The 22,441-nt window shown below is 40.5% G+C and overlaps 3 protein-coding genes across 4 annotated transcripts; all 3 read right to left on the bottom strand.

The window, feature by feature from the left end:
* Positions 1 to 111: 111 nt before the first annotated feature.
* Positions 112 to 6,302, bottom strand: ddost (dolichyl-diphosphooligosaccharide--protein glycosyltransferase subunit (non-catalytic)). The gene is made up of 11 exons (XM_046057452.1): positions 6,043 to 6,302; positions 5,141 to 5,251; positions 4,948 to 5,034; positions 4,750 to 4,853; positions 4,545 to 4,639; positions 3,695 to 3,788; positions 3,217 to 3,365; positions 1,572 to 1,719; positions 1,325 to 1,445; positions 1,057 to 1,163; positions 112 to 764 (listed from the first exon to the last, which is right to left on the bottom strand). Exons 1-11 carry the CDS (start codon positions 6,275 to 6,277, stop codon positions 615 to 617), a joined length of 1,401 nt encoding a protein of 466 aa, XP_045913408.1. The 5' UTR covers positions 6,278 to 6,302; the 3' UTR covers positions 112 to 614.
* Positions 6,303 to 6,811: 509 nt separating this feature from the next.
* On the bottom strand, positions 6,812 to 15,665 carry zbtb17 (zinc finger and BTB domain containing 17). Of its 2 annotated transcripts, none has more exons than XM_046057450.1 (15): positions 15,510 to 15,665; positions 14,137 to 14,402; positions 13,831 to 14,010; positions 13,121 to 13,459; positions 12,866 to 12,955; positions 12,250 to 12,515; positions 11,910 to 12,052; positions 11,493 to 11,793; positions 11,219 to 11,306; positions 10,507 to 10,623; positions 10,274 to 10,394; positions 9,808 to 9,938; positions 9,377 to 9,640; positions 9,096 to 9,185; positions 6,812 to 7,876 (listed from the first exon to the last, which is right to left on the bottom strand). In XM_046057450.1, exons 2-15 carry the CDS (start codon positions 14,339 to 14,341, stop codon positions 7,446 to 7,448), a joined length of 2,766 nt encoding a protein of 921 aa, XP_045913406.1. In that variant the 5' UTR covers positions 14,342 to 14,402; positions 15,510 to 15,665; the 3' UTR covers positions 6,812 to 7,445. The 2 variants fall into 2 exon arrangements, with proteins under 2 accessions (XP_045913406.1, XP_045913407.1); XM_046057451.1 differs by having other exon boundaries at positions 13,121 to 13,456.
* Positions 15,666 to 17,154: 1,489 nt separating this feature from the next.
* On the bottom strand, positions 17,155 to 20,614 carry hspb7 (heat shock protein family, member 7 (cardiovascular)). The gene is made up of 3 exons (XM_046057642.1): positions 20,400 to 20,614; positions 18,417 to 18,541; positions 17,155 to 18,199 (listed from the first exon to the last, which is right to left on the bottom strand). Exons 1-3 carry the CDS (start codon positions 20,563 to 20,565, stop codon positions 18,020 to 18,022), a joined length of 471 nt encoding a protein of 156 aa, XP_045913598.1. The 5' UTR covers positions 20,566 to 20,614; the 3' UTR covers positions 17,155 to 18,019.
* Positions 20,615 to 22,441: the final 1,827 nt, after the last annotated feature.

Here is a 22,441-nt window from a genome sequence, read left to right as displayed (position 1 = left end):
TAACAACACTATGTTTAACACAAAGTAAAACGTCATCTATCAGGTCCAGGGGACAAGGCATTGTGAACACAGCACAATTATGTCATGTCGCAGAAAGGACAGGAATTTCCATTGAGTGGAACGTCAATTTTTATTGTTAAGATGACTCCCAACTTTTTTGGAAACACATTAAAGTCTTATCAAATACAAATGAACAGTTCATCAGTGCATGTAGTTAACTATTAATCTTTCCCGATTGACAAAATGTGGGTCAAATTTTAATATGGATTACATTATAAAGGCAAGGCAAGTGCTCTACTTAGGAGATCATTTTATTTTATCAAATGTAAAGCAACTTTACATAAATGCTGACTCAGTTCATGACATTTACAGGCCTTTGAAAACAAACAAACAAAAAACCCCATCCACTACATTGTGTTACAGTCAGCACCCCTTTTCGCCTCAGGACCCAATTAGTTGAGTGCCCCAATAACCGAACAGAAACTGTATTTTTACAAAGGACAACAGTCCAACTCCCTGCATGAAGATTCAAGCCATCAAGACATTCAATTTCAACTCTTCACACCAGAAGTTCTGTTCTATAATCTTGTTATCTTCCCCGCTGTTTCTTTGCTTTAGTCTGACTTCTCCTTCTCTTTCATGTGCAGGAAGACTATGCTGAAGACAAAGAGTCCAGCCATCATGGAGAAAACGCTGGCATAGTATGGATAGGCTGAGGGGATGAAGCGCTCATACTGAGTGTGCTGCAGGGGACGGACAGATACCTGTGAAAGAAAAATGGTAGAAGTTAGCCCGTCGTACATTAGAGCATGGTTGTTAAATGCAATACAAGTAGAAGGAACTTCTGCCAAGCCACAGTATTCAAAAGGTAAACTTTTAAAATAGTGCATGAAGGTTGTGGAATGATTTGATCTCTAGTATTTCTACACACATCACATCTGCATTTGTCACTTTACACGCATGGAGATCACCATACAGCAACCATACCAGTATTTAATTAGGTAATTAGGGTATGCCCTAATTACCTAATACATGAAGTAAACCTGATTAACTTGCCTGAGTGGAGGAGTAGAGATGTGTGTATCCCAGTCGGTTGTAGTCCACCTTAAACTGGAAGACTCCGTACACATCAGGCAGCTTGAACTGGACGCTATATTTACCTCCTAGAAGACAGACAGACAGACAACACAGCATTTATAGTGGATACAGTTTGTGACGGCAAAGGTGCATCTCAAACCCCCAAATCACAAGGATACAATGCATCTAGTTTGTAAGCATTAAGTCAAAGTAATTCTGTATTTGTTTCATAACCACAGCAACGTACCATTTTTCTTGAGATAAGTCCTGACGAAGGGATCTATCCTCACAAACTCAAGCTGAATATCATCTCCGTCGAAGGGAACCCAGCGGCCCTCGGACAACATCTCAATGACAATGCTGTACTCCTGCATGGGAAAGTTTCACACTGAATGAGAAATTCACGTAAAAATACACAGCTGCTCACTGAGGCCAAGACAAAACATCTTCAGGGTGATGATTGTTCACATAAGTCACTTAGCTTTTAAACTCACCACAAGGTCTGTGATTGTGTATGCCGCGGGGGGAGTGGTCTCTCCAACAGGATGATGGGTGACGGCTCCTACTCTGAGGACTCCGGCCTCCTTGAACACCCAGCGAGACAGAGCCTCGGCCAGCTCCATGTTCCCTGTCTGCTCGTACCTAACAAAGACGACGACGACAAGAAGAGGAGTGCGTCAACCACAGGATAACTGGACAATACTGAACAGTGAAGTTATTTAATATTAAAATCCCCCAAAATTACCTCAAAGCAAATTTTTTCAAACAAGTGTTGTAGTATCAGCAATAGAAGACCACTGATGATTGAAGTGATTTTGGAGACACTACTGCTTATAACATGACATTTATTCATTTAGCACACACTTTTATCCAAAGCGACTTACAATCGCTATACATGTCAGAGGTCGAAAATAGACCTACCTAATATTAGGTATGCAAAAGTCTTACCCTAAACAAAGTGTTGTAGTATAACCAGCAGTATATCATTAATGTGTAAGGTGATTTTGGGGGCACTATATTGTGTAAGTGTGAAGTTATTGAATATCTCTGCAGAATGTGTTTTCGGTGTTGCACTTTGTAGACGGTCCCTGCGCACTCGTCTCACAGCCGGCTGCACGTAGAGACCAATGTCATTTGTTCTGCTCCTAGGAAGACTCATTTATGTGAAAATGTACTTGTAGCTCGTTGTCTACTTAACTACGATAATAAAGAGGCGTCGATTGTGTTTTAAACATGTTTTGCTTACGAGTTATTGATCCCAGAAGCTCAAATCTGTGAGTCCATTTCCAACTTTACTGAACTCAGTAATAAATGGCACCTTTCCAGTCATCTCTAATTACGAGATCCGGATCTCATCTTATCTCGTAATTATGACATCTTATCTCGTAATTATGACATCTTTAATTACGAGATCCTGATCTCGTAATTATGAGATAAGGCTTCCAATTTTTTTTTTCTTTGGTGAATGCAATGCGCTTCCGTAGTTTTGTTTCATTACAGAAATTTGGAGTAGAACTGAACAATATTTTATTGTTTGTGTGTCGAAGAATAAGAGTACATTTAAACACTACAGATCTGAAGCAGTTTAAATAATTCTGAAACGTTACCCCTTTAGTTCTGTTTGAACATCAAAACGTCTATGTTTTATTTTCTGCTAATTAGCAAAAAAAAAAAAAAAGGAGTTCCAACCAAAGGCCAAATCATCGATACCGACCAAGAGTGCACTAACAAATGCTCAGCGGTTGTAACAGTGTTACACTACTACGTTAACAATACAGGTTTTAAATGTAATTCCTTAATACGTATTCAAAGAAAATGTAAGTGATGAGTTAAAAAAGTAAAGTACACACAAATGGGGACATTTCTCACCAGAGAAAAGTGATTTAAAATGTGCGGAGCTGCAGGTTTAAGGCAACCTTCTAGGGCTTTTAAGACACTGAACTGTAAGTATCTCAGTACTCTGTAAGGACTTGCAAATGCCTGCATTAAACATGGTTGAGTAGTAACACAACACCTGTTCACATGGCAACAAATCTGACAGTAGTTATAATGTCACCGGTGGCAGTTTTGATTTTGTAACTGGAAGCTGTAATATGCTCCAATGGACAGAAAAAGGAGGGATGTAATGAAGAAGACTACCTCTGGGAGCCAGGTGTGGCTTTCTGCACAGCAGAGTTGAAAAAGGCGTCACTGAAGAAGTCCAGGGAGCCGCTGAAAACCACTCTGGCATTGTTTCTGGCCTGAAGTCCAGCGATCAGCAGGGTGTTCTTGCCAACAGCATGGGGGTACTGGAGAAATAATGATAACAATCATTAGTCAGAAACGGAGCACATTCTGTTAAATCTTAAATCTTGTGTAGTTGATTTCTAATTCGAAATATATAGACTACCATACAGAGACACTTTCATTTCCAAAGCTTAGTCAAAGCTGAGGAAAATATAATTGGATTTCCTCTCAAGCCGCCAGTAGTTAAATTCCCACCTGTTCGTCTTCTGGCAGAGCTTCAGAGAATAAGCTGCTCCCAATCAAACTCAGTACACAGGAGGATTATTATATCACATGGGTGTATTTCTTTCTGTATAAAGTTAACATAATTGTTATTGTTCAGTGATCTTACCTGAGAGATAGGTCTGTCAGGGAAAAAGGAGTAGGAAGTAGAAGAGCCAGTAAGGATGTCCAGGACCAGAGGGTTCTCTGGGTCTGCCACCATGCTGGAAGGTAGGGGGAGCGTGGCATGTTAGTTACATTTTATGTGGCTTGCGTTTGCTGTGAGTGATGTAGTTAATCTTTGAAAATTACTGAACAGATGCAACATCAAATACTATATTTTTTTATATAGCACTTTTCAAGCTTAAGCACAAAGCGTTTCTTTTTTCAAAAGTCTCTGCTACAGTCAAGTAAATATTTGGCGAGTGAATTTCTTTGCTGCTTCTTTATACTATAATTCAAAGGGTAAATACCTATATATGCAATGTTTTACCACAAGCTAAAATGATGGCTATTAGTACTACTTTGTGTTTCTATTATATTTCAAAAAAATAATAATATATTCTGCGAAGATTTGCAGATTGCTTATCTAATTGAACAAAGTGGAGAGGAGTCTCTATCCTCCCCTGACAATGCCTGTGTAAACTTCATGTATTATGTGGTTTATAATGGACTGTGGTGCAGAAACAGTGAGGCTTACATTTTCCCGTTATCTGTCAGTGGTCATACTTGATGCACTAGATGTGATAGTTTTTGAGATGTTCTTCATTTACTTTTCTATGTTAGTCCAGATGAGCCAACCCTCCCAAGATGCAACAAAATGTATAGTTACAGTACAGTAAAATAATGTATGAGAGGACAATGCCAATGCCAGATTTCAGCACCCTCCCGGATTCAGTATATTAGGATCATTTAGTACTCCATGTGATCCAGTGGAAATCTTGGTTGTTGCCATTTAAATCGTGTTCGGATGTGCTTACCCAACACCCTTGAATAAAACAGGTTTATTGGTGGGTTTGCCGACAATAGTTGGTGCTTTCAGCAGGTTCTCTGGATCAGCAACAATCAGAGTGTGCTGGAGACAAGAAGGGACACTTGTAAATACTAACATGAAGTGCAAGTTCTAAAGACTGGATTTATCAAACAAACTGGATGTGCCTGCTGTCTGAACAGAATTCTGTTTACCTCTCCGGGGTCAGACACGTCATAGTGGTGATGGTCAATGACAGCAGTCTTTTCCTCATCAAACTCGATGCCACACTCACTGCCCAGCTCCCTCAGAGGGTCACCTGTGTGACATGAGAATGGCATTAATATAGGCAATAGACAATATTATGGCATTTCATATATTATTACAGCAAAGGCTTCTGGAACTCAACTGACCAATATCTGAACTGGCAGCAACCAGGACGTTGCCTCCACCATCAATAAAGGATGTAATAGTCTCCACATTTATATTTCCTCCAAAGTCTGCAGGTGACCAAAATGAAATTACATTGTAAAACAATGTTTCAACAAGGAAAACATAGGCCATAGGATGGTTAACTTGATTTTGAATTAACAGTGTAAAATTTACCCTCAACAGATGGTGAAAAGATGATTAAATGGTCATACACGAACTGGCCATATTTGATCAGAGTTAGGGAAGGATCATCAGCTGTCTTGAATGTGATGTCAAAGCCACGATCTGAAAAGGAGACATACATTATAAGCAGCACTGAAACATACTTATCATGCATTTCTGCAGTAACTTTAACAAAGTGGCAGTGCACTGCATTAAAAGTTACCAAGGACTCGGAAGCTCTATAACTCCGTTGCTATAGCTCTATTAATATTTTGTAAGCACTGACGTCACAGACAATAAAACTATATACCTGTGATTATAATTACAAGTTTCAAGGGACACCACCAGTATTACAAAAACGTTGTATTTTCAAAATCATGTATTAATTTATCCTTTTTCGTTATTCTTATTCGAATTGTTATGATGAATTGTTAAGCCCATTTACAGCATATCAACAGGATACTTATTCATTTAGGATAACGTGTTAACATCCTGTGAACAACCTTATGTATAATTGAAATATATAACGTTAGCCCCGATCTATTGGATTGGGCACAATTTAATTTATTAGAAGAAATATTCTAATAAAACTATTTGGTTTACTGTAAAAATGCCGAAATGGAGGGTAGTCTGATTCACTGCAGTGCAAGTTAAGAATACACTAAAAGTTACCCTTCTTTTGTTTTTTTTAAAAAGTACATTAAACTGCCCGAAGCTTGAATAGAGTTTGGCAAGACCCAGCGTACACAATTAAGCTAAGCTATAATGTTAGCATGTGCAACATAAAGCTCAGGTCTACAAGCCCAACTCCCCATGGCTCTATGTTCCCTGCCGGAGACCTGAATGCAATACAAGGTAGATCTAAATCAGTAAAGCGGATTGTTTTTATGGATGAAAAACCACGAATCACTGACCTGCCAGACTGCGGAAGAAGATTGAATGGGTGTCTCGGATGTTGAGGTTGTCCAGCAGAACCAAGGTTTTGCCGTCAGCCAGAGCACAATGCAACATGGAGGCTAACGAAAGGAATAAAAGGACACTATTGTCCAAAAGTCTGAACCTCCTTTGGGTCATCATTCCTGTGCGTTTTTTGAATAATGATGAAGAACTGGACCGGTTCGTCTGCATGACTTCTGTCAACGACGCCATTTTGCAGCAGAAGTCGACGTCAGCGTTAGCAGTCGACTTAACTTTGACCCCGAGATCCAGCCAATCACTGAGAGGAACGCGTCGCGCTGACTGCACCAATGGGATGAAAGCTTTATTATAAGACAATCACGGAAGACTGGTAAGAATACATTTTTAGGTACTAAAATGAGAATTTCCACCAAATTAATTGAATTAACCATTACCAAGATCAATAGTTCTATTACTATATTGCGAGTTAAAATAAAGTGCCAAAATGACTTAAAATTCCAAATAGATTTTAAGAGATGCAGTATGGTTGCCATTAACTTGGCTGAAAACAACCATCTAAATGCAATTAATGTGTAAAACATGTTATTATGCTATAATTCTGTAAAGTACCTTAGTTTCCTTATGGGATGTATACATTTTATTATTTATTTATTACACATTTCCAAAACACATGATGTTCAAGGAATTCCATGAATAATGTAAACTCTAAGGGAAAAAGTAAAAGTACATTGTTTTATAATAACAGCACAACACAAGGCTGGACAATCTGTGTGATAATTGTTTATTAATCAGATGATGACTTCCAGTGAGTCTAAGCAATGTTACTGATATTAAACAGGGCATGCTGCATGTGTTAATATAAACAAACTAGTGCCATAAAACCATTGGTGGCAGGGAACTGTCTTCATACCATGTGACCAATTTACTGCAATACCAAAAAAAGCTGTCTTGGTATCAACGTGAAACTGAGTACAGCCAAATATTTTGACTGGGTAACACGGAAGTCTTTATTTAAGTTATATTAGGTCAGACAGAATTGATCTACATGTTTTATACGAAGAACAATGCATAGTCCTGCATTTCAGTCTAAAAATAAACTATACAAAGTAATATATTCATCTCTGAAATAAATCCCAACAATATTTACCAAATCACTTGATCTCACACCTCATTTCCTGGAATAAGAACTGCAATAACATGATTTTTGACCATACACCCTAATATAATTCTGTTTAATAAGTGTTGTATCTTATGAATCCAGTTCAGATTTATTTTTAACATCATGGCATGTTTAAACTATGAGGCTTCATCAACTCACTTTTCTTGTATTTCCTGTTCCTGTATAAATTCGATTTCTGTTGCAACCAATGTTACATACACTCTTCACAAAGCTGCACCACTATGCCTGACTCTCACATTCAGTCTCCTCTTCTTTCTCCTCCTCTACCTCTGCTGCAGCTTCATCCTTTCCCTCTGTGTGGAGCTCAGTGTTGGTTTCCACCTCTCCGCCCTCATGATTCCCCCCTCCCGACCCTTCTTCTTGTCCTTGTGTCTCACTCGCCATCGCTCCTTCTGCCTCTCCCTCTCCATCCTGCGCACGGAAGATCAGCTCTCCTCCCTGGATGACCTGTTCAGATGTGGGTTGCCATGTTGTGGCAGAATCCCCCTCAGCGGTGGTGGTGGCTGTGGTGTATTGGTAGAAGTCTGAATCTGCCTGAAACATGACTAGGGCCTGAGCTGTGTGGATGCGTACATGCTGGGCTAGGGAGCTGCCGTCCAAGAATTTATCACCACACGAATCACAAGCATACAAGATCTGGGTGTTGGGGTCTGGGAACAAAAGGAAGGTTGACAAACAAAATAAGCCATTCACATTTCTCATACTGTATTCCCTTTAAGTTACACATTCCCACCTGGAAGGTCTGACTACCTCTTTTACTTTAAGTGATGAAACTTAACACAGCAGTACATAATCTCATACATATGTTTTGTTTAAATTTTGTATTATTTTATTTTCCTTGACAGTGAACAACACTGACAAAATAAAACATTGACAAAATCCTTCTCTCAACTGCTGTTGCTTTTAGGCCGGCATGGTATAGTTAATGTGAAAAGTCTTTAAAATGCTTAGATAAAATGGAAATTTGAACATCTCCATTTCCATAATAACTGGACAAACTCTGTCTGCTGATCAAAATCACAAGATATCATGAAACCTCCTGAACAGATTTCAAATAGAAGGTTGTTTTCTCAACATCATGTCACTTTTCTTATTTTAATCAAACTTCTCATCATGTTTCAATGCACTAGTGCAACCACAAATTTACACAAATGTATAGTTCACTGATTTTCAGCTGAGAATCACCAAGCTAATATATCATATAGCATACAGTCTACAAAGTCTAAATAGGGCTTTTAACAAGCCCCATTTCTCTGAAATGTGATGACTGTTGATGCTAAATACTAACTCAAGCAACATACATATTCAGCCCAAATACAGATGGTGATTTAGTATGGAATACTGCTGCTGCACCATTGCACCCAACGTGCTCATGTATGAATTAAATTCCACTGCGGCATCCTAAACTCTCAGCCACCCAAACCCTCACCACAGCTTTGCCCTTTAAATACAATATAATCTTTTTAAATTTAAAAGGTTTCATGTGTAACGTTCAGAAAGTGGTGGCCGTTAACTGAACTGCAGTCAGCATACTGTTGCTCACACTCTCACTATAAGTGTGATCGAGCATCATCCTGGGCACTGGCCATTGACATGACATAAAACTCTGCTGAACGCTGAAATGAGCACAGGATGCTGTAAAATAAATTACAATTATATTTAGAATAACATTAGTATCTTCATTAGTATGAACCTCACAATCATGCAATATATACATTCCTAACATTAGGTTTTTTTGTTGTTGTTTTTTTCCATTTCTTCCATCCCATGTCTGATATCCTGTTCTAAATGCCACTAATGTTCCCATTGTTTGTATGGTTGTACAGATGCTTGAATTGATGCCGTTTAAAAAGCTCCTTGCAGTCTTACCTGCTTCTTGCACTTTCTCTACGGCCTTGGTGATTTCAGCTTTCAAAGCCTCTGTCTCGTCTGCAGACACTGAAGCAGCCACTGGAACTACTGTAAAAGAACACATGACACAAGGTAAACCAAACACTCATCACTGTCGAAGCCCTTTCATCCTCATGCATGTTTTATTATCTGCTGAAGTTCATGGTGCTATCTGCAGCATTTATCAAAAGGTCTTAGCCCAGGATTTTTATATAGGGGACATTTCCCCTAAAATCACTGCCTGGTAGACGCTGTCTGACCTGTCAGCTGAGCTACAGCACTGGCTGCCAGGGCCTCTGTTGCCAGGGTGACAATGTCCTCTGTGGTCACAGTAACTATGTTGATCTCGCTGTCAGAGGTGGATGCCCCTGCACACCCATCAGCCCCTTCGTCTGCGCTGCCTCCGGCTAGCACTAGCCGCTTCATGCCGGCCTTGCCTTGGTGGACGGTCTTGACGTGAGAACGCAGATTGTCCACCCGGTTGAACCCTCTGCCGCATTTGTCACACAGGAAAGGTTTCTCCCCTGAGAGAACACGATGGAGAGAAGTAAACAGTGTGAAAGCTCTGAGCTCTGCTGAATGTAAAGGAACAGTAACAGTGACTTAGCAGCGCAACAAAAGAAACGCCGTCTCCCTATTTCCTCCATTAACGCAAAGCCTCATCATTATTTGACATTAATTTTGTCCTCACCTGTGTGAATGATAATGTGCTTCGACAGGTCTCCCACATTAACAAATGCCTTGTTGCACATCTGACACTTGTGCGGCCGGACATTGTCGTGATGCCGAATGTGATTGGCCAGTTGGCTGGACTGCACAAACCTGTCCAGAGAGAGACACAAGATTTTTCCCTTATTTGGTTTCCAACATTTACCCTGCCGTTAAAGGACCAGTTTACAAAAAAAACTTACTTCTAGTGGCAGTTTTTGTTTTGTTTAATGGTAGACTTAACAAAACACTTGCTACACAATGCATGTGATTCCCACTATTCCCTATGCAAGGTAAACGTTTTAACCAACAGCTTATGCTCTCTGTTCTCTTTTCACATATTTCCAAATGTCCTTGTTAAGTAGATTAAGTAAAACAATGTCAGGTTTTAAACCCAAGGTACAAGTGAGTTTGAAAAAAAGACAGCACTGATTTATCTGCTTGCTGACCTTTTGCCACAGCGATCACACACGTAGGGTTTCTCTCCGGTGTGTTGGCGGACGTGAGCGATGAGTGAGCTGGCCTGGGTGAAGGCCTTGCCACAGATAAGACAGACACAGGGCTTCTCTCCTGGCAAACAGGAATTAAGAGTCTCACCATGGTGGGGTGTAGATAATATTGGTGCTGGGTTTCAGATTGAAAAATCAGAATATGTCTGTTTGTCTGAATGTCATGGGAGTACCTGTGTGGATGCGTTCATGCCGCTGCAGAGCTCCAGGGTCACTGAAAGCTCTCTGACAGTGCATACAGATGTACGGTTTCTCTCCACTGTGAACCCGCAGGTGTCTCTTCAGATTTCCTACAATGCAGATACCATCATACAAAGGTTATGCCAGATGCCTCCAAGCAAAAACACAACTACAGAAGTCAACTTCCTTTAGATAACGTGCACACAAACTGAAAGCAGATGATATGTTTGCTCCAGATAAAATGGTGATATAATGTGTACTTTATGGAATTCTTTTGAATGGTTAAAATAACATTTAAATTAGTTAGTTGGTTGGTCTCTTACTAACTTTAACTGAAATAAATCATGAGAAGAGTGGGGTGGCATTATTTTCATTATAAATTTATCTATTGAACAAAAGTCCCGCACTCAAAGATATACAATTTACAATCATAAAAAATCCTCAAGTTTAGGTAGAATTTCAATTTGCTGAGAAACAGTGTCAAGTCAAGTCAGTTTTATTTAAATACCCCAATAACACAATCACAAATTAGCCTCAAGGGGCTTTACAATCTGTGCAGCGTGAGACACCCTCTGTCCTTAGACACTCGATCAGCATAAAGACAAAATCCTCCCCGAAAAAACCCTTTTAATGGGGACAAGATTCTTTCATTTTTCTCAAAAAATGTCTGCACATATCTTTGATCCATACTATCTATCTTCTTACCTGAAGTGGTAAACTGTTTGCCACATTCCTTGCACTTGAGAGGCCCGTCTGCAATATGGATTTTTAAGTGAGCCTTAAGATTTCCCAGCTATAAAAAACACAAAATTAGTTAACAAGTTAACATGTATACATGTGGCTACAAAATGTTTCTGAAAATCTTGCAATCCTAGCATTATGTTCGTAGCACAGTTGTGCAAATATGTTTTATAAAAGAAAAGTGACGCTGTGACAGCTGCTCCACAGACAAGCAAAACTTTCACCAACTTGTTGTTACCTGGTTGAAGCGTTTGTCGCAGTGTGGACACTTGTTGCCCTTCTCCGTGTCGTGCGTCTCCAGATGGCGCATCTTGGCGGTCGGGTCAGAGAAGGACTTCTCGCAGTAGTCGCAGTGGTACGGCTTCGCGCCACTGTGCACCAGTTGGTGGCGCTTCAGGTTGCCAGATGTGGTGAAGAGCTTGCCACACACTTCGCAGCTGTACCGCGCTTCGCCCGTGTGCCGTTTGCGGTGCAGGTTGAGCAGGCTGATCTGCCGGTAGCTCTTCCCACAAGTTGAGCAGCAGTATGGCTTCAGAGGGCTAGGAGGAAACAAGAGCTAACTTTAAGACATAAACCTGACAGAGCGAACTAGGCAGGTGTCAGTAAAAAGGAGTGTGGGTAAACTAATCGTCTCTGGATAAAATAAGTAATTCACCTGTGTGTTTTCTCGTGGGCTTTACAGGCAGCGGGGTCAGAGAAAGCCTTGTTGCAATCCCTACAGCTGAAAGGCTTCTCTCCTGTGTGAATACGCATGTGTCTTTTAAAATTACCAGTGTGGGTGAATTTCTTCCCACAGTCCTGGAAAGAAGAAAATAAGTCATGAAGAGTGAGCTGACAAAACCTTTTAATGTGAAGATTTGTATGCAACTGTGACCAATACTGGCACATAACTCCACCAAGATTTGCATTTAATAGCCTCTAAAGACTGGCAAAAAAACTCTATTTGTACTTAGTAACATTATTCTTCTCTCCTGCACCAGACTGATATTTCTTACCTCACATTTGTGTGTTATGGAGCTGTAAGGCTTTGACTCGGATCGGCTGCTCATAGACGCTGACTGAGCTCTCTCACTGCTTGAATCAGCTCCTCCCACCTCGTGGCTAACTTCGTCATCTTCTTCTCCGGCCCCCTCTTCATCATCAGCTTCCCCGTCACCAGTCTCCCCAGAGTCATCATCCTGTTCTCCGGTCACTTCTGCTGGCACCGCCACCCTCTTCCTAGATTTTGTTTTTGATGTGCCTTCATCTTCCGAGTCATTGTCTACGAGGACGACAAGAGGGAAGTCTTGAAAATGACATAATGTCCGGAGTCTTGCCTGGAAATGGCAATTGCTATAAGAGCAAAGTCTCTGCAGGTTTCAGAAAGCCACTTTTAAAAATGTTACTGGTCACTAATACTTGGAATTGAATGTAAGACTAAACAAAAAAGTTCTTTTGAAACTCATTCGTAAAATCCTGAATCATTTTTTTTAAATGTATCAAATTTTTCCATCTGGAATATGTTTCTGGATGATGATACCAAAAATATTCCAAAACCAGTGGAAAGCTTAGAGAGAAAAGCGGATGCTGTTTGGCTAGATACAGCAGAGCAAATCAGCGCAGCCCGCTCACCAGGTGAGAAGTTTCGTCTACGAGGTTTTCTGATTCTTCTCCCCCGAGAGCTCAGGTAGGATGAACTGCCAGCAGATTTCAACAATGAGTCTGTAAACAAAGACAATATCTCTTAGTTTATTGGGCGATAAAAACGCTCAACACTTGTTACAGACACTGTAATGCATCATGTAGACCTTCAAAAAATCTATATAGAGATGTTGGGACACATGCCAAATGGACAGATTAGAAGACATTCCATAAATATGTACTTACTGGGCGTGTAGTCAGCATCTGAGGGGTCATCCTGAAATCTAGGCGCATCCTGTGCAGCACTTTCTTCCTTCTCCTTCTTTACAGATATCTTCTTTTGAACAGAAAGGGGGGTGGTTTTGGGGGGGCGTCCTCTGCCTGAGTGGGTTCTAGCGGGATTGGCCTGACAAACAGTCTGTTGTGTTTCAGCAGAGATGTCTTCCTTTACATTTTCTTGATTTTGTGTGGGCTCTTTATCTGCTGTGGGGGTGCTAGGAGGAATCTCCTCTGCTGCTTGTGATGCCACTTCTGCCAGGTCACTCTCCGGGTCCTCTCTCTGCTCTCCTTCATCTGTTTTTTCTTCTGGTTTGTTAAAGAAAAAATATTAAATTGTATCATAATCATCACATGAGAAGAAGATTTTACCAGATGTGAATTTTAGTAAAATAGCTCATATAAACTCACTATACCAACAGTTAACAATGATTAACTACAGTTTAAAACTTAAAGCTCTGACTTCTTATTTCTTTATAATACAAGTGAGGAATGCTATCTGGAAATACTGCAACCAACTATGGAGAGAGTGAAACTTCTTTGTCATATAGCAATACAAACATAGGAAACATCATCCCATGGGAAGTGACGGTTCAATATAGAAAACTTATGTTGCCCTTTTCACAACCAACAACAAATGATTGAAAACGTGGACACAGTTATGTAAGGACTAGACTCACCAACGGCAAAATCCAATGTTATGAGGGACGGAGCTGGATTTGCCATTGACTGGTACGCAGAGCAGGCATTTACAATTTCTTGCATCTGTAGAAAGTTAGCAACAGCCAGCACGTCTTCTACATTCTGTGGACTTAAACTCAGCTTGGCTGTGTACATAAACTCCAGGACCTGACCCAAACCTGCAACGATTATCAACAATAGATGGTATGCAAAGTCAGAGCACTGAAAGATGAAAATGAACACAGTTGATTACATAATATGAAAGCATGCAAACAGATGTGTCCACAGGCTAAGGGGGACCTCACCTGCTGCATTGCTGATGTCCAGATGCACCACATCTTTCTGGTCCAGGAAGAGGGTGCGGAAGTAGACACTGCAGGCCGCCAACACAGCTTTGTGGGCCTTGAAGTCCACCCCGTCCACAACAAAGGTGCAATCACACAGCAGGCCCTGCTTGCGCTGGCGGTTGAGCTGCTCCAGAACCTTCCCACTGTGCCATGGGAACTCCATTGTCCTGAAGGTTTGAGGATGGTGGAAGAGGCTGGCAGGCAGGCACAGGCACTGTGGACCACTGACAAGCAAATGTCATGTCAAGGCTCAAAATGCTGATAATCACCTTGACTGGTAACACAGTTTGTCTTTACACTGGCATGACATTCATTAGCCTTTTATTAAACAATACCAATATTGTTCACCTCTGATACGTCTATGTCTCCTCCCTGAGAATAGCACAGCAATCTAATTTTAGAGTGTAATGTGCAGTTAAAATTGCAGTATCAGCCTCCAGAAAACACATGAATGGATGTTGTGAAGATTATCTGTCATCCAGGTCATAGTTATCCAAGGTGGGTTACAATCAAGGACAACTGGACTTGGTTGAAGATCGAAGACATTTGGTTTATCTTGAATATTTTTTATTATTATTTCAATGTAATAAATCACTATGTTTGTTAGCCAAAAATGAGCCGTATGTTAGGTCGATGGGTTGTATCAATACACTTTACAATGCAAACAATACACACATATCTATGAAGGTTTGCCTTGCTTTATGTTAATACAAAAGTCGAACAAGTAAGTTACTTTATTTATCTTGTGGAAAGGGTCTCTGGGGCAGCGCTGCACTAATAGACCATAGACTGTATGTTATGGTGTAACGTTAGACACCAGGCTTTTCCCGCAGGTCACCACCAGGAAATACCCGAGACACAGACACGATTTCAACCCAGTATGTTTTAACAACTAATTGAAAATATAGGCTATTTAGCTAAACTAACGTTACACCTAAGTTAAGTTAACGTTAAACGAGTGGCATTCACCAGAATGACACCAACGTTTAGCTTCAACGGATGTCCTGATAATGACGTTACATCCATGCACTAGTCACAAAATACAGGATTTTTTTTTGTAAACGCTGATGTTTTGAACCTGGAAACTTTCTTTTCTCTAAAAGTTTTGACATATTGGTTTGACAGTGCTATCCATCGATTATAATTCCTCCATCCTTGTGGCTTTGTTATCAGGGATTAATTTAGCGTGCCTTGACATGCATGTCCAGTATAGAGACAAGATGGCGGACCGACGAGTCGGGCCTGTCTTCATCCCTTGTTGTTTTCACAGCTAGCTTGCTCTTTTTGCTTACAGCACGCGCCATTTTAATATATACCTACTCCTGAATTACCTGCTTGTTAGCGCTTCTTCTCTCCGGGTTCAAACTGCAGGACCAGGCGTTGTTTCAGAATGTTTAACTCAGTTAGGAAAAACAAACCCAATCGAGTTTTTCGGTGATCGATGCTGCCCCGCTAACTCCATCCACCGCCATCTTCCTCTCTCTGATCGATTGATACGGACCGGGCGGATGTGTCACAAGAGCACGCGCAGTAAAAGCACGTGCTGTGCTGATGATGAACGCGTGGTGGCGCAATAGGCTTTCTGTCGAACGTCACATGACCAAACCGTACAAAAAGTATCATCACCCTTAGTTATTTCACCACACACACAGCAGCAATTCAGGTCATCCCTGCACATAACATTGAGATTCAGAGGGCTTGGACTTCTACAGCAGAAATACACACACAAGGTTTGCTGCAGCAATGCCACAAGGCCAGAACAGTTGTAAGTGTGGAGACTCAATTCATAGGCTTAATTTTCCTGGGATTAGTGATATTTAATTTTAAACAAGGAGACGAATGTTTTGGGAACATAATCTGTAGAGGCCTATTTGTGAACGGTCAGCAACCTTAGATGGAGAGCAATGTCTTAGTAAATGCAATTTTGTTTTGCTCTCGTTGTCTTGATATAGGCACTTGTTACATATTTTACTGGACTGGTTGTTTTTTGGTCAGGCTGTGAAACCTGGGTCAATAAACAAATACAATAGTATTGGTCACAGTTGCATCAGGGTGGGTGTTAAGACTGCAGCCAGGATGTATAATTGACATTCCTATAGGTGGCCTTAACAGTGGCCTTCTAATCACTGATGCCCATGCTTGCTTCTAATGGTTTCTTAATAACAGAGAATTAATAGAATAAGCAAGCTCCTAATATTATATGCACTTTTAGTGTGTTGGTAACATTGCAACTAAGCAGACAGTGCAGTTTTTCCTACATATTTACCTGTGTCCTGCATGACAGGATGCCACACACTATTAACTGTATATCGTTTATCACAGAAGTACACTCTACAAGTGCTTGGCTGGGGACCCACTTGACGTCTCCTTGCTACAGACTGGAACCATGTACAAAGTCATCCACATTACAGAAAAAACTGATTTACCCAGCCAAGATGCATCTTATACTTTAATCTGTACTCATTCAAAATAATATTTTGCTATGTCGTACTGAGTAGTATCAAACTGATGTGAATTATGCGAGCTCCAATCATACAGAATCACTTCCACAGCCCTCTTCAAGGGAACATAAAAAGCATTAATTTCAAGGCTACTTACAGTAGGCTACAACATTATAAATCATGATGTGTTTTTAACCCTTAGGCTATGCCCTCAAATTTTGCACCCTCTGGACACCTTTGTGTCAAAAATGTACATGCACAAAAAAACCCTGCTGTTAAATCATCATACATTAATATCTGTTTTTGCTTTTTTTTCATAAATTACTTAAACAACTTCAAACTTGCTCAAACCTACCAAACGTTTTTTAAAATTAAGGATTTTAACCCTTTAAATGCCACTTTAATCATTTGAATTATTATTTATTACAAAAAAACACAAAAAGTGAATTATATTCCATAAAATAAATAGTAGTGGGATGGGGATTTGGTGGTAATTAGAGTCTTGAATATGTCAAAGATTACCAACAAAATTTAATTGATTGCATTAGTATTTATTCTGTGGTGTCAGATTTAAATTTAGGCACCCTCTGGACACCTTCGTGGTAAAAATGTACATGCACAAAAAATCATCATACATCAATATTTTTTCTGCTTTTTTTCATAAATCTCTTAATCATGTGGTCTTCATCAGAGGGAAGCGCATCAAAATGCAAAGGCCACAACCTGCCTCAAACGTAGTAAATTATAGCCATATAACAAGGGCTTTACAATTATTTTGCATGAATAACCCCTTTGAAAGTCTTTTCTCAAGAAAACAGGACAGATGCCTCATAAACGCCTCAACACACAAAAGACCGGATAGAGGCACCATTTATCCTTTGTAAAGTAACTGAATGCTAGGCCTACTCTGTTTTGGATTGATTTTGAGAGTCGTTTGCTTTGGAAGCCTTGAAGAAAACAATGGTGTTGGGGTATTAATTCATCAGCATGTTAAATAAAGACAGTGATACTTTGAAAGTTCTGGTTCTGATCTAAAAATATTTATTCACACAAATAATAACATACAATAAATTATAATTAATGTGGCAACCATCAGTTAATTGTGTGTGTGTGTGTGTGTGTGTGTGTGTGTGTGTGTGTGTGTGTGTATTTGCATATATGTCCAAGCCCCTGTCTCAATATGTTAAGTGCAGGTGTGACCTATTGCAGATGTGTGTAGTGAACTGACTAGAATATAAATGAGCAGCAACAGGCATTGCTGCAGTCATTGTAAGAAGGACATGGCATGCTTTATTGAACACAGTGCCTTATGTGTATTTAAAGTAGAATGGACAGGAAACAGAGAACACAAATAAAAACACAAAAAGTGAAAGGTTTGTGATGAGATAGTGGGTCCCTCTCTAGATCTTGATCTCGGTGCGGAAGGTCTGTACGAGCTCGTGTTTGGCCGGGTGTCGCCGTGCTCTGACTGTTAGGGTCCCCTCACCGCCCAGTGATGATGTCACTGAGGTGGGGTCCACGTCCTCAGGTAGTTGGCACTTGTGTGTGAAAGTGTTCATCACCGAGCCATCCTGGGCCAACTGTCAGAGACAGAACATCAGCAATGACTTAATGTACTACGACTGAAGATGGATGCTGTGATAAGTGATAACGTCTGCTCTCATTTAGACAGCTTTTGCAAAATGCCTATTGGGACCGCAAAGCTCAGTTTCAAGATGCTATTGTGGGAAGACTAACATTGTTTTAACAGCTCCAAGACTTCTGTCATCATTCCAAATCATACAGAAGGCTGCTCACCTTTTCTGCATGAACTTCAATCTGGTTATTTGATGTGGTGACGATGACATCTTCAGGGGAGAAGTCTCGCACGTCAACTGTGAACTGGTACGAATCCCCAAGAGCCTTGATATTTCCAGCTCCGCCTAAACCCACAACAAGGTGAGTCAGTATGTTAGACAACTGGAGAAAAAGGAGGAGTTTATCCATACTTTGTATATTTTCTCTTTGCTAAATCAATTTCACTTTCATTAGGGTGAATATATTGTACAAATTATTGAATACTTTTAGATTGACAGAACAGCAAACTAACTTGTTTCATGTCACTGAAAACATGAAATGTGATGTTCCTCTAGTATTCATCTTCCAAGTGTATCAGCCATGTTGTTTTTGCAACTACCAATAATTTCTCTTTCTGCTTTTTGTAACTTTTGGTTATGAGAATTTTTGTGTCTCTATCATTTTTGCTTATGACTTTGTTTACTTTACTGCAGTCACTGATGGTTTGTTGGCCTCTTGTGGGAATCAACATCCGACATACAGTATTAGCACCCTATAAAGTTGTTATGGCGAATGTGTTATCTAATTGTCTATTTACACAAAGCAACACTAACATTATATTAGAGCTTGTTAGAGCTCCACCTGATGAATGTAAGCCCAGTATCGCTGTTTAGCTCTGTTTTGATCTCCATTAACTTCAGAGGAAGGAACTATATGATCAACTTTCTTCCCCAGCTAGTTGCTAGCATTGTCTTTCTGCTGCAGGTACTAACAGATTTCTCATCGCCATTTCATTAAAAACAGCTGCCTGCTGCTGCTGAAAGATTGAAGTTGACTGGAGCAGAGTGTGGGGATGGAAAACCAAAACAATGAGCTAAAAGAGTTTAAAAAGCACTGTGGGAACTGCAGAGTTGGGTTCTAATCTCTGTGGGTTTATAAGCAAAGCCTTTCAGTCATTTGATACATTGTTAATATAAAAATATTGATTAGCGCAACTAATGATCTGTATGGGAAAACAGGTTCATGGCAGCAGCAAACATGTAAAGATACAGAAGAGAAACATGATAATCATTCAGTCTGATGCATTTTCCGTTCAGTGACAGCTGTCTGTCCCTAGCGATACTGAGATCAGTGAAGAACTATGTGGTAACACATGAGCTCACACACGTCACCAGACTGGAAACAAGTGTGTGGGTGATCTTAGCTCTGACTTCAATATGGAGTTTAATTGTGTGACATCATTCCAACTGTTTGTGTATGTATTTAGTGTGTATGCTGGTCACTGGGTAACCATCTGGTCATTCCTTATGCAGGCTTCATTCCAGATTCTCAGTGTATGAAGTCACACTGCTGGCAGTCGTTCCAGCATTCACTGGCTTACTTTTGTGTGTGTGTGTGTGTGTGTGTGTGTCTTGCTTTCCCTTTAGCGGGACCCATCCTCTGGCTCCTGTGCTGCACCTATAGGATACCAACCATGGTTCCAAAACATTTCTGCTATTTAGATGCCACACAGTTACACGTCTGTGTGCGGAAGCAGTGAACTTATACAGAACAGTTCACACCAGCTCCACACATTACTGAGCAAGAAGAAGAACCAGGCACTGTAAAGAGAAATATCTCCTGACCGTAATGCGTATTTAAACATACAAATGTCTGAATACCTGGAAGACAAAGCCAAAAAATGTTTGGTTCTGTTATCAGTTATTCCATTAAAACAGCACCATGCTTACACGCTTGCTTAGAAACAAATTTGTCCACACACATCAACCACACCAGTCATTTTGACTTTTAAACTCAATCCTGCCTGTTGTCTTCCTCCTCTTAATTGTCACCTTGGACATGTTTTCACTACTTTATGGAGAAAAATACCAAACTTTAAACAAATTGCTTCCAAGCACAGACCTAAATCTATTTTATAGTCAAAGCTGTCACTTCAACCTGCTGTTGTATACCACTTTTGTATACAAAATGGGTTACAGAAACCTGCAATTGCCTCCAACTTACTGGAAAATCCCAAGGTGTCGCTCCCAGGCCTCATGAAGGAGCCAAAATCCTCAGCAAACAGTCCCCGGCTCTTCTCCATGTATGGGTTACCAGAGGATGAGGATGAGGATGAAGTCTGGTGGAAACTACGCTCCGATCGATAGGCAGAGGAGTTGGTCACACTCATGGATGGCTGAGAGTCCTAAGTAAGACAGAGGAGGAGAGTAAAGGCAGGGAAGAGGGAGGTGGCTGCTCTGGGAGGCTCTTCCAGAGGCTACAATGTAAGAAATAATGGGCAGATTTCTTCTGTCTTCCTGTCTTTCCTTTTTTTCTAATTCAAATTGAGTAAGATCACTTATTTTCCCACTCTCCTGTAGCCACTCACCCTTGGCCCTTAAATACTGTATGGTCTCATGCGTGGTTGGGCGGTGCGCACGTGTGTCGCAGCTCATTGGGAAAGGGTAATAGTGTTCTATATTTATCATGAGAAGCACAGAGCGATAGAGAGAAGGGTCTGTGGTTGGAAAGGTTCTGGGCATTGAAGGCCCCGAGGTTAACAGCAGGAGAGAGAGTGGGATTTGGTGGAGAGAGAGGCAGAGAACGAGCAGAGGGTGAGGGGGGCAACAGTTGTCATTCTGGACACATCACCCCTGAAATAGCTTCCCTCTCCTTGCTTTAATTTTCCCTGCTTCCCTTTCTTAAGAGTCAGTGGCATGCCTTTGTCCTGCAATTGGATCCTCACATGGTTCTGCCATCAAATGACATAGTGTTAAATGTTTTCACAGCATGGTTTGCCTCATGAGAGAGATTTTTGTTTTTTTCATGCCCTGTTTTCAACTAAAATCCATCCTCAAGTCATTTAGTTATAGATTAAATCTTATATATGTTAAACCTCTGAAAACACAGCATTAACTAAGTGATTAGCTGGAAAATGCTGTCCTCTCCTGCTGAGCTGGATGGAGAGAGGAAAGGGACTTGAAAGGTGAAAAAGGAGCTTTGCCTCTTATCTCAGCGGATAAGTTGAGAGCAAAACAAAGATGGAAAGAATGTGCTCGAAAACAAAGCTGTCAGCAGGAGCAAGGGACTTAGTAGTGACATTTCTTTGTGTCTATTAATATCTGCAAGGAGAACACAGGCTATCATGATTAGGAAACACTCACTGCTATCCTTACTAGTTAGTGCTGGTAACAGCTAGTCCATTAAGTCCGTTTATGGGCTCTTTATCATTTCAATCAAGAGTAGCTTGCCGATAACTTACAGATGAACTGTATATGACACTGATTTATCGACTGACACCACAACCTAGGTCGCGATCATCAACTAAATGCCATCCCAGTCATGCTAAAATTGAATTTCAAGGCAGTCTGCTGTTGAAATAAAATACACAAATGTTGCATCTTTTGTTTTGAAGCCATGTTTGGAAGGTTACCCAGCATTACCAATGACAGCACACAGCTAAATGTGCTTCCAGTCTTATCAGTATAGAGCTCAGAGCCCCCTGCTGAAGGTCTAAATCCAGCCCAGCAACTCACCACCTTCATGCCAGAGTGCGCACAAAGCCTCCTCCCCTCCTTAGTAACAGCAGTAATATTGTTGATTTGCTCTGTCCTTTTATGCAAAATTAGATATTGACCAGACGGCTTTTTGCACCTTTGATGGAGATGAAGCTAGTGGTACTCTGCAAAATGTATTATGAAATGTGATGCTGGTCATTTCATTTATTTATTTGTCAATCATGTTTTTTTTGCAAAGGACAAACTGATCTCAGTTGGTATCTCAGTTTTTTAAAATGATGCAAGAAAATAAAAGTCATTTACCCAAATCAGTGGTTCCCAGCCTGGGGATCTGGATCCCTAAGTTTGCTAAGGTTGAGGGGTCATGAGATGCTTAATAATAAAAAATAAAAAAAACATCTCTGATGTATTTCAAAAACCATTCAAATGAAACTACCTGAAGGGGGTACATCGCTCTTTAGTTGAACTGTTTGCAACTCATGAACAGCAGCCTGTGACAAGTGATCAAATCAAATCATATCCCCAAAATTCACCAGTCTCTCATAGTCT

This window comes from Micropterus dolomieu, linkage group LG08, assembly GCF_021292245.1.
Source record: "Micropterus dolomieu isolate WLL.071019.BEF.003 ecotype Adirondacks linkage group LG08, ASM2129224v1, whole genome shotgun sequence".
Lineage (NCBI taxonomy): Eukaryota > Metazoa > Chordata > Actinopteri > Centrarchiformes > Centrarchidae > Micropterus > Micropterus dolomieu.
Note: the sequence above shows the minus strand (reverse complement) of the source record. Positions and strands in the feature narration are given on the sequence as shown.

Coding starts and splice junctions, on each gene's coding strand:
- zbtb17 (XM_046057450.1), bottom strand. CDS start 14,341: ATGGAGTTCCCATGGCACAGTGGGAAGGTTCTGGAGCAGCTCAACCGC. Junction 14,011..14,136: donor GGACATCAGCAATGCAGCAG/GTGAGGTCCCCC, acceptor TAATCGTTGCAG/GTTTGGGTCAGGTCCTGGAG. Junction 12,053..12,249: donor CCATAACACACAAATGTGAG/GTAAGAAATATC, acceptor TCTTCTTTCCAG/GACTGTGGGAAGAAATTCAC.
- ddost (XM_046057452.1), bottom strand. CDS start 6,277: ATGGCGTCGTTGACAGAAGTCATGCAGACGAACCGGTCCAGTTCTTCA. Junction 5,252..6,042: donor CTTCTTCCGCAGTCTGGCAG/GTCAGTGATTCG, acceptor TCTCCTTTTCAG/ATCGTGGCTTTGACATCACA. Junction 5,035..5,140: donor CTTTTCACCATCTGTTGAGG/GTAAATTTTACA, acceptor GGTCACCTGCAG/ACTTTGGAGGAAATATAAAT.
- hspb7 (XM_046057642.1), bottom strand. CDS start 20,565: ATGAGTGTGACCAACTCCTCTGCCTATCGATCGGAGCGTAGTTTCCAC. Junction 18,542..20,399: donor CGACACCTTGGGATTTTCCA/GTAAGTTGGAGG, acceptor TTGTGGGTTTAG/GCGGAGCTGGAAATATCAAG. Junction 18,200..18,416: donor TTGAAGTTCATGCAGAAAAG/GTGAGCAGCCTT, acceptor TGTCTCTGACAG/TTGGCCCAGGATGGCTCGGT.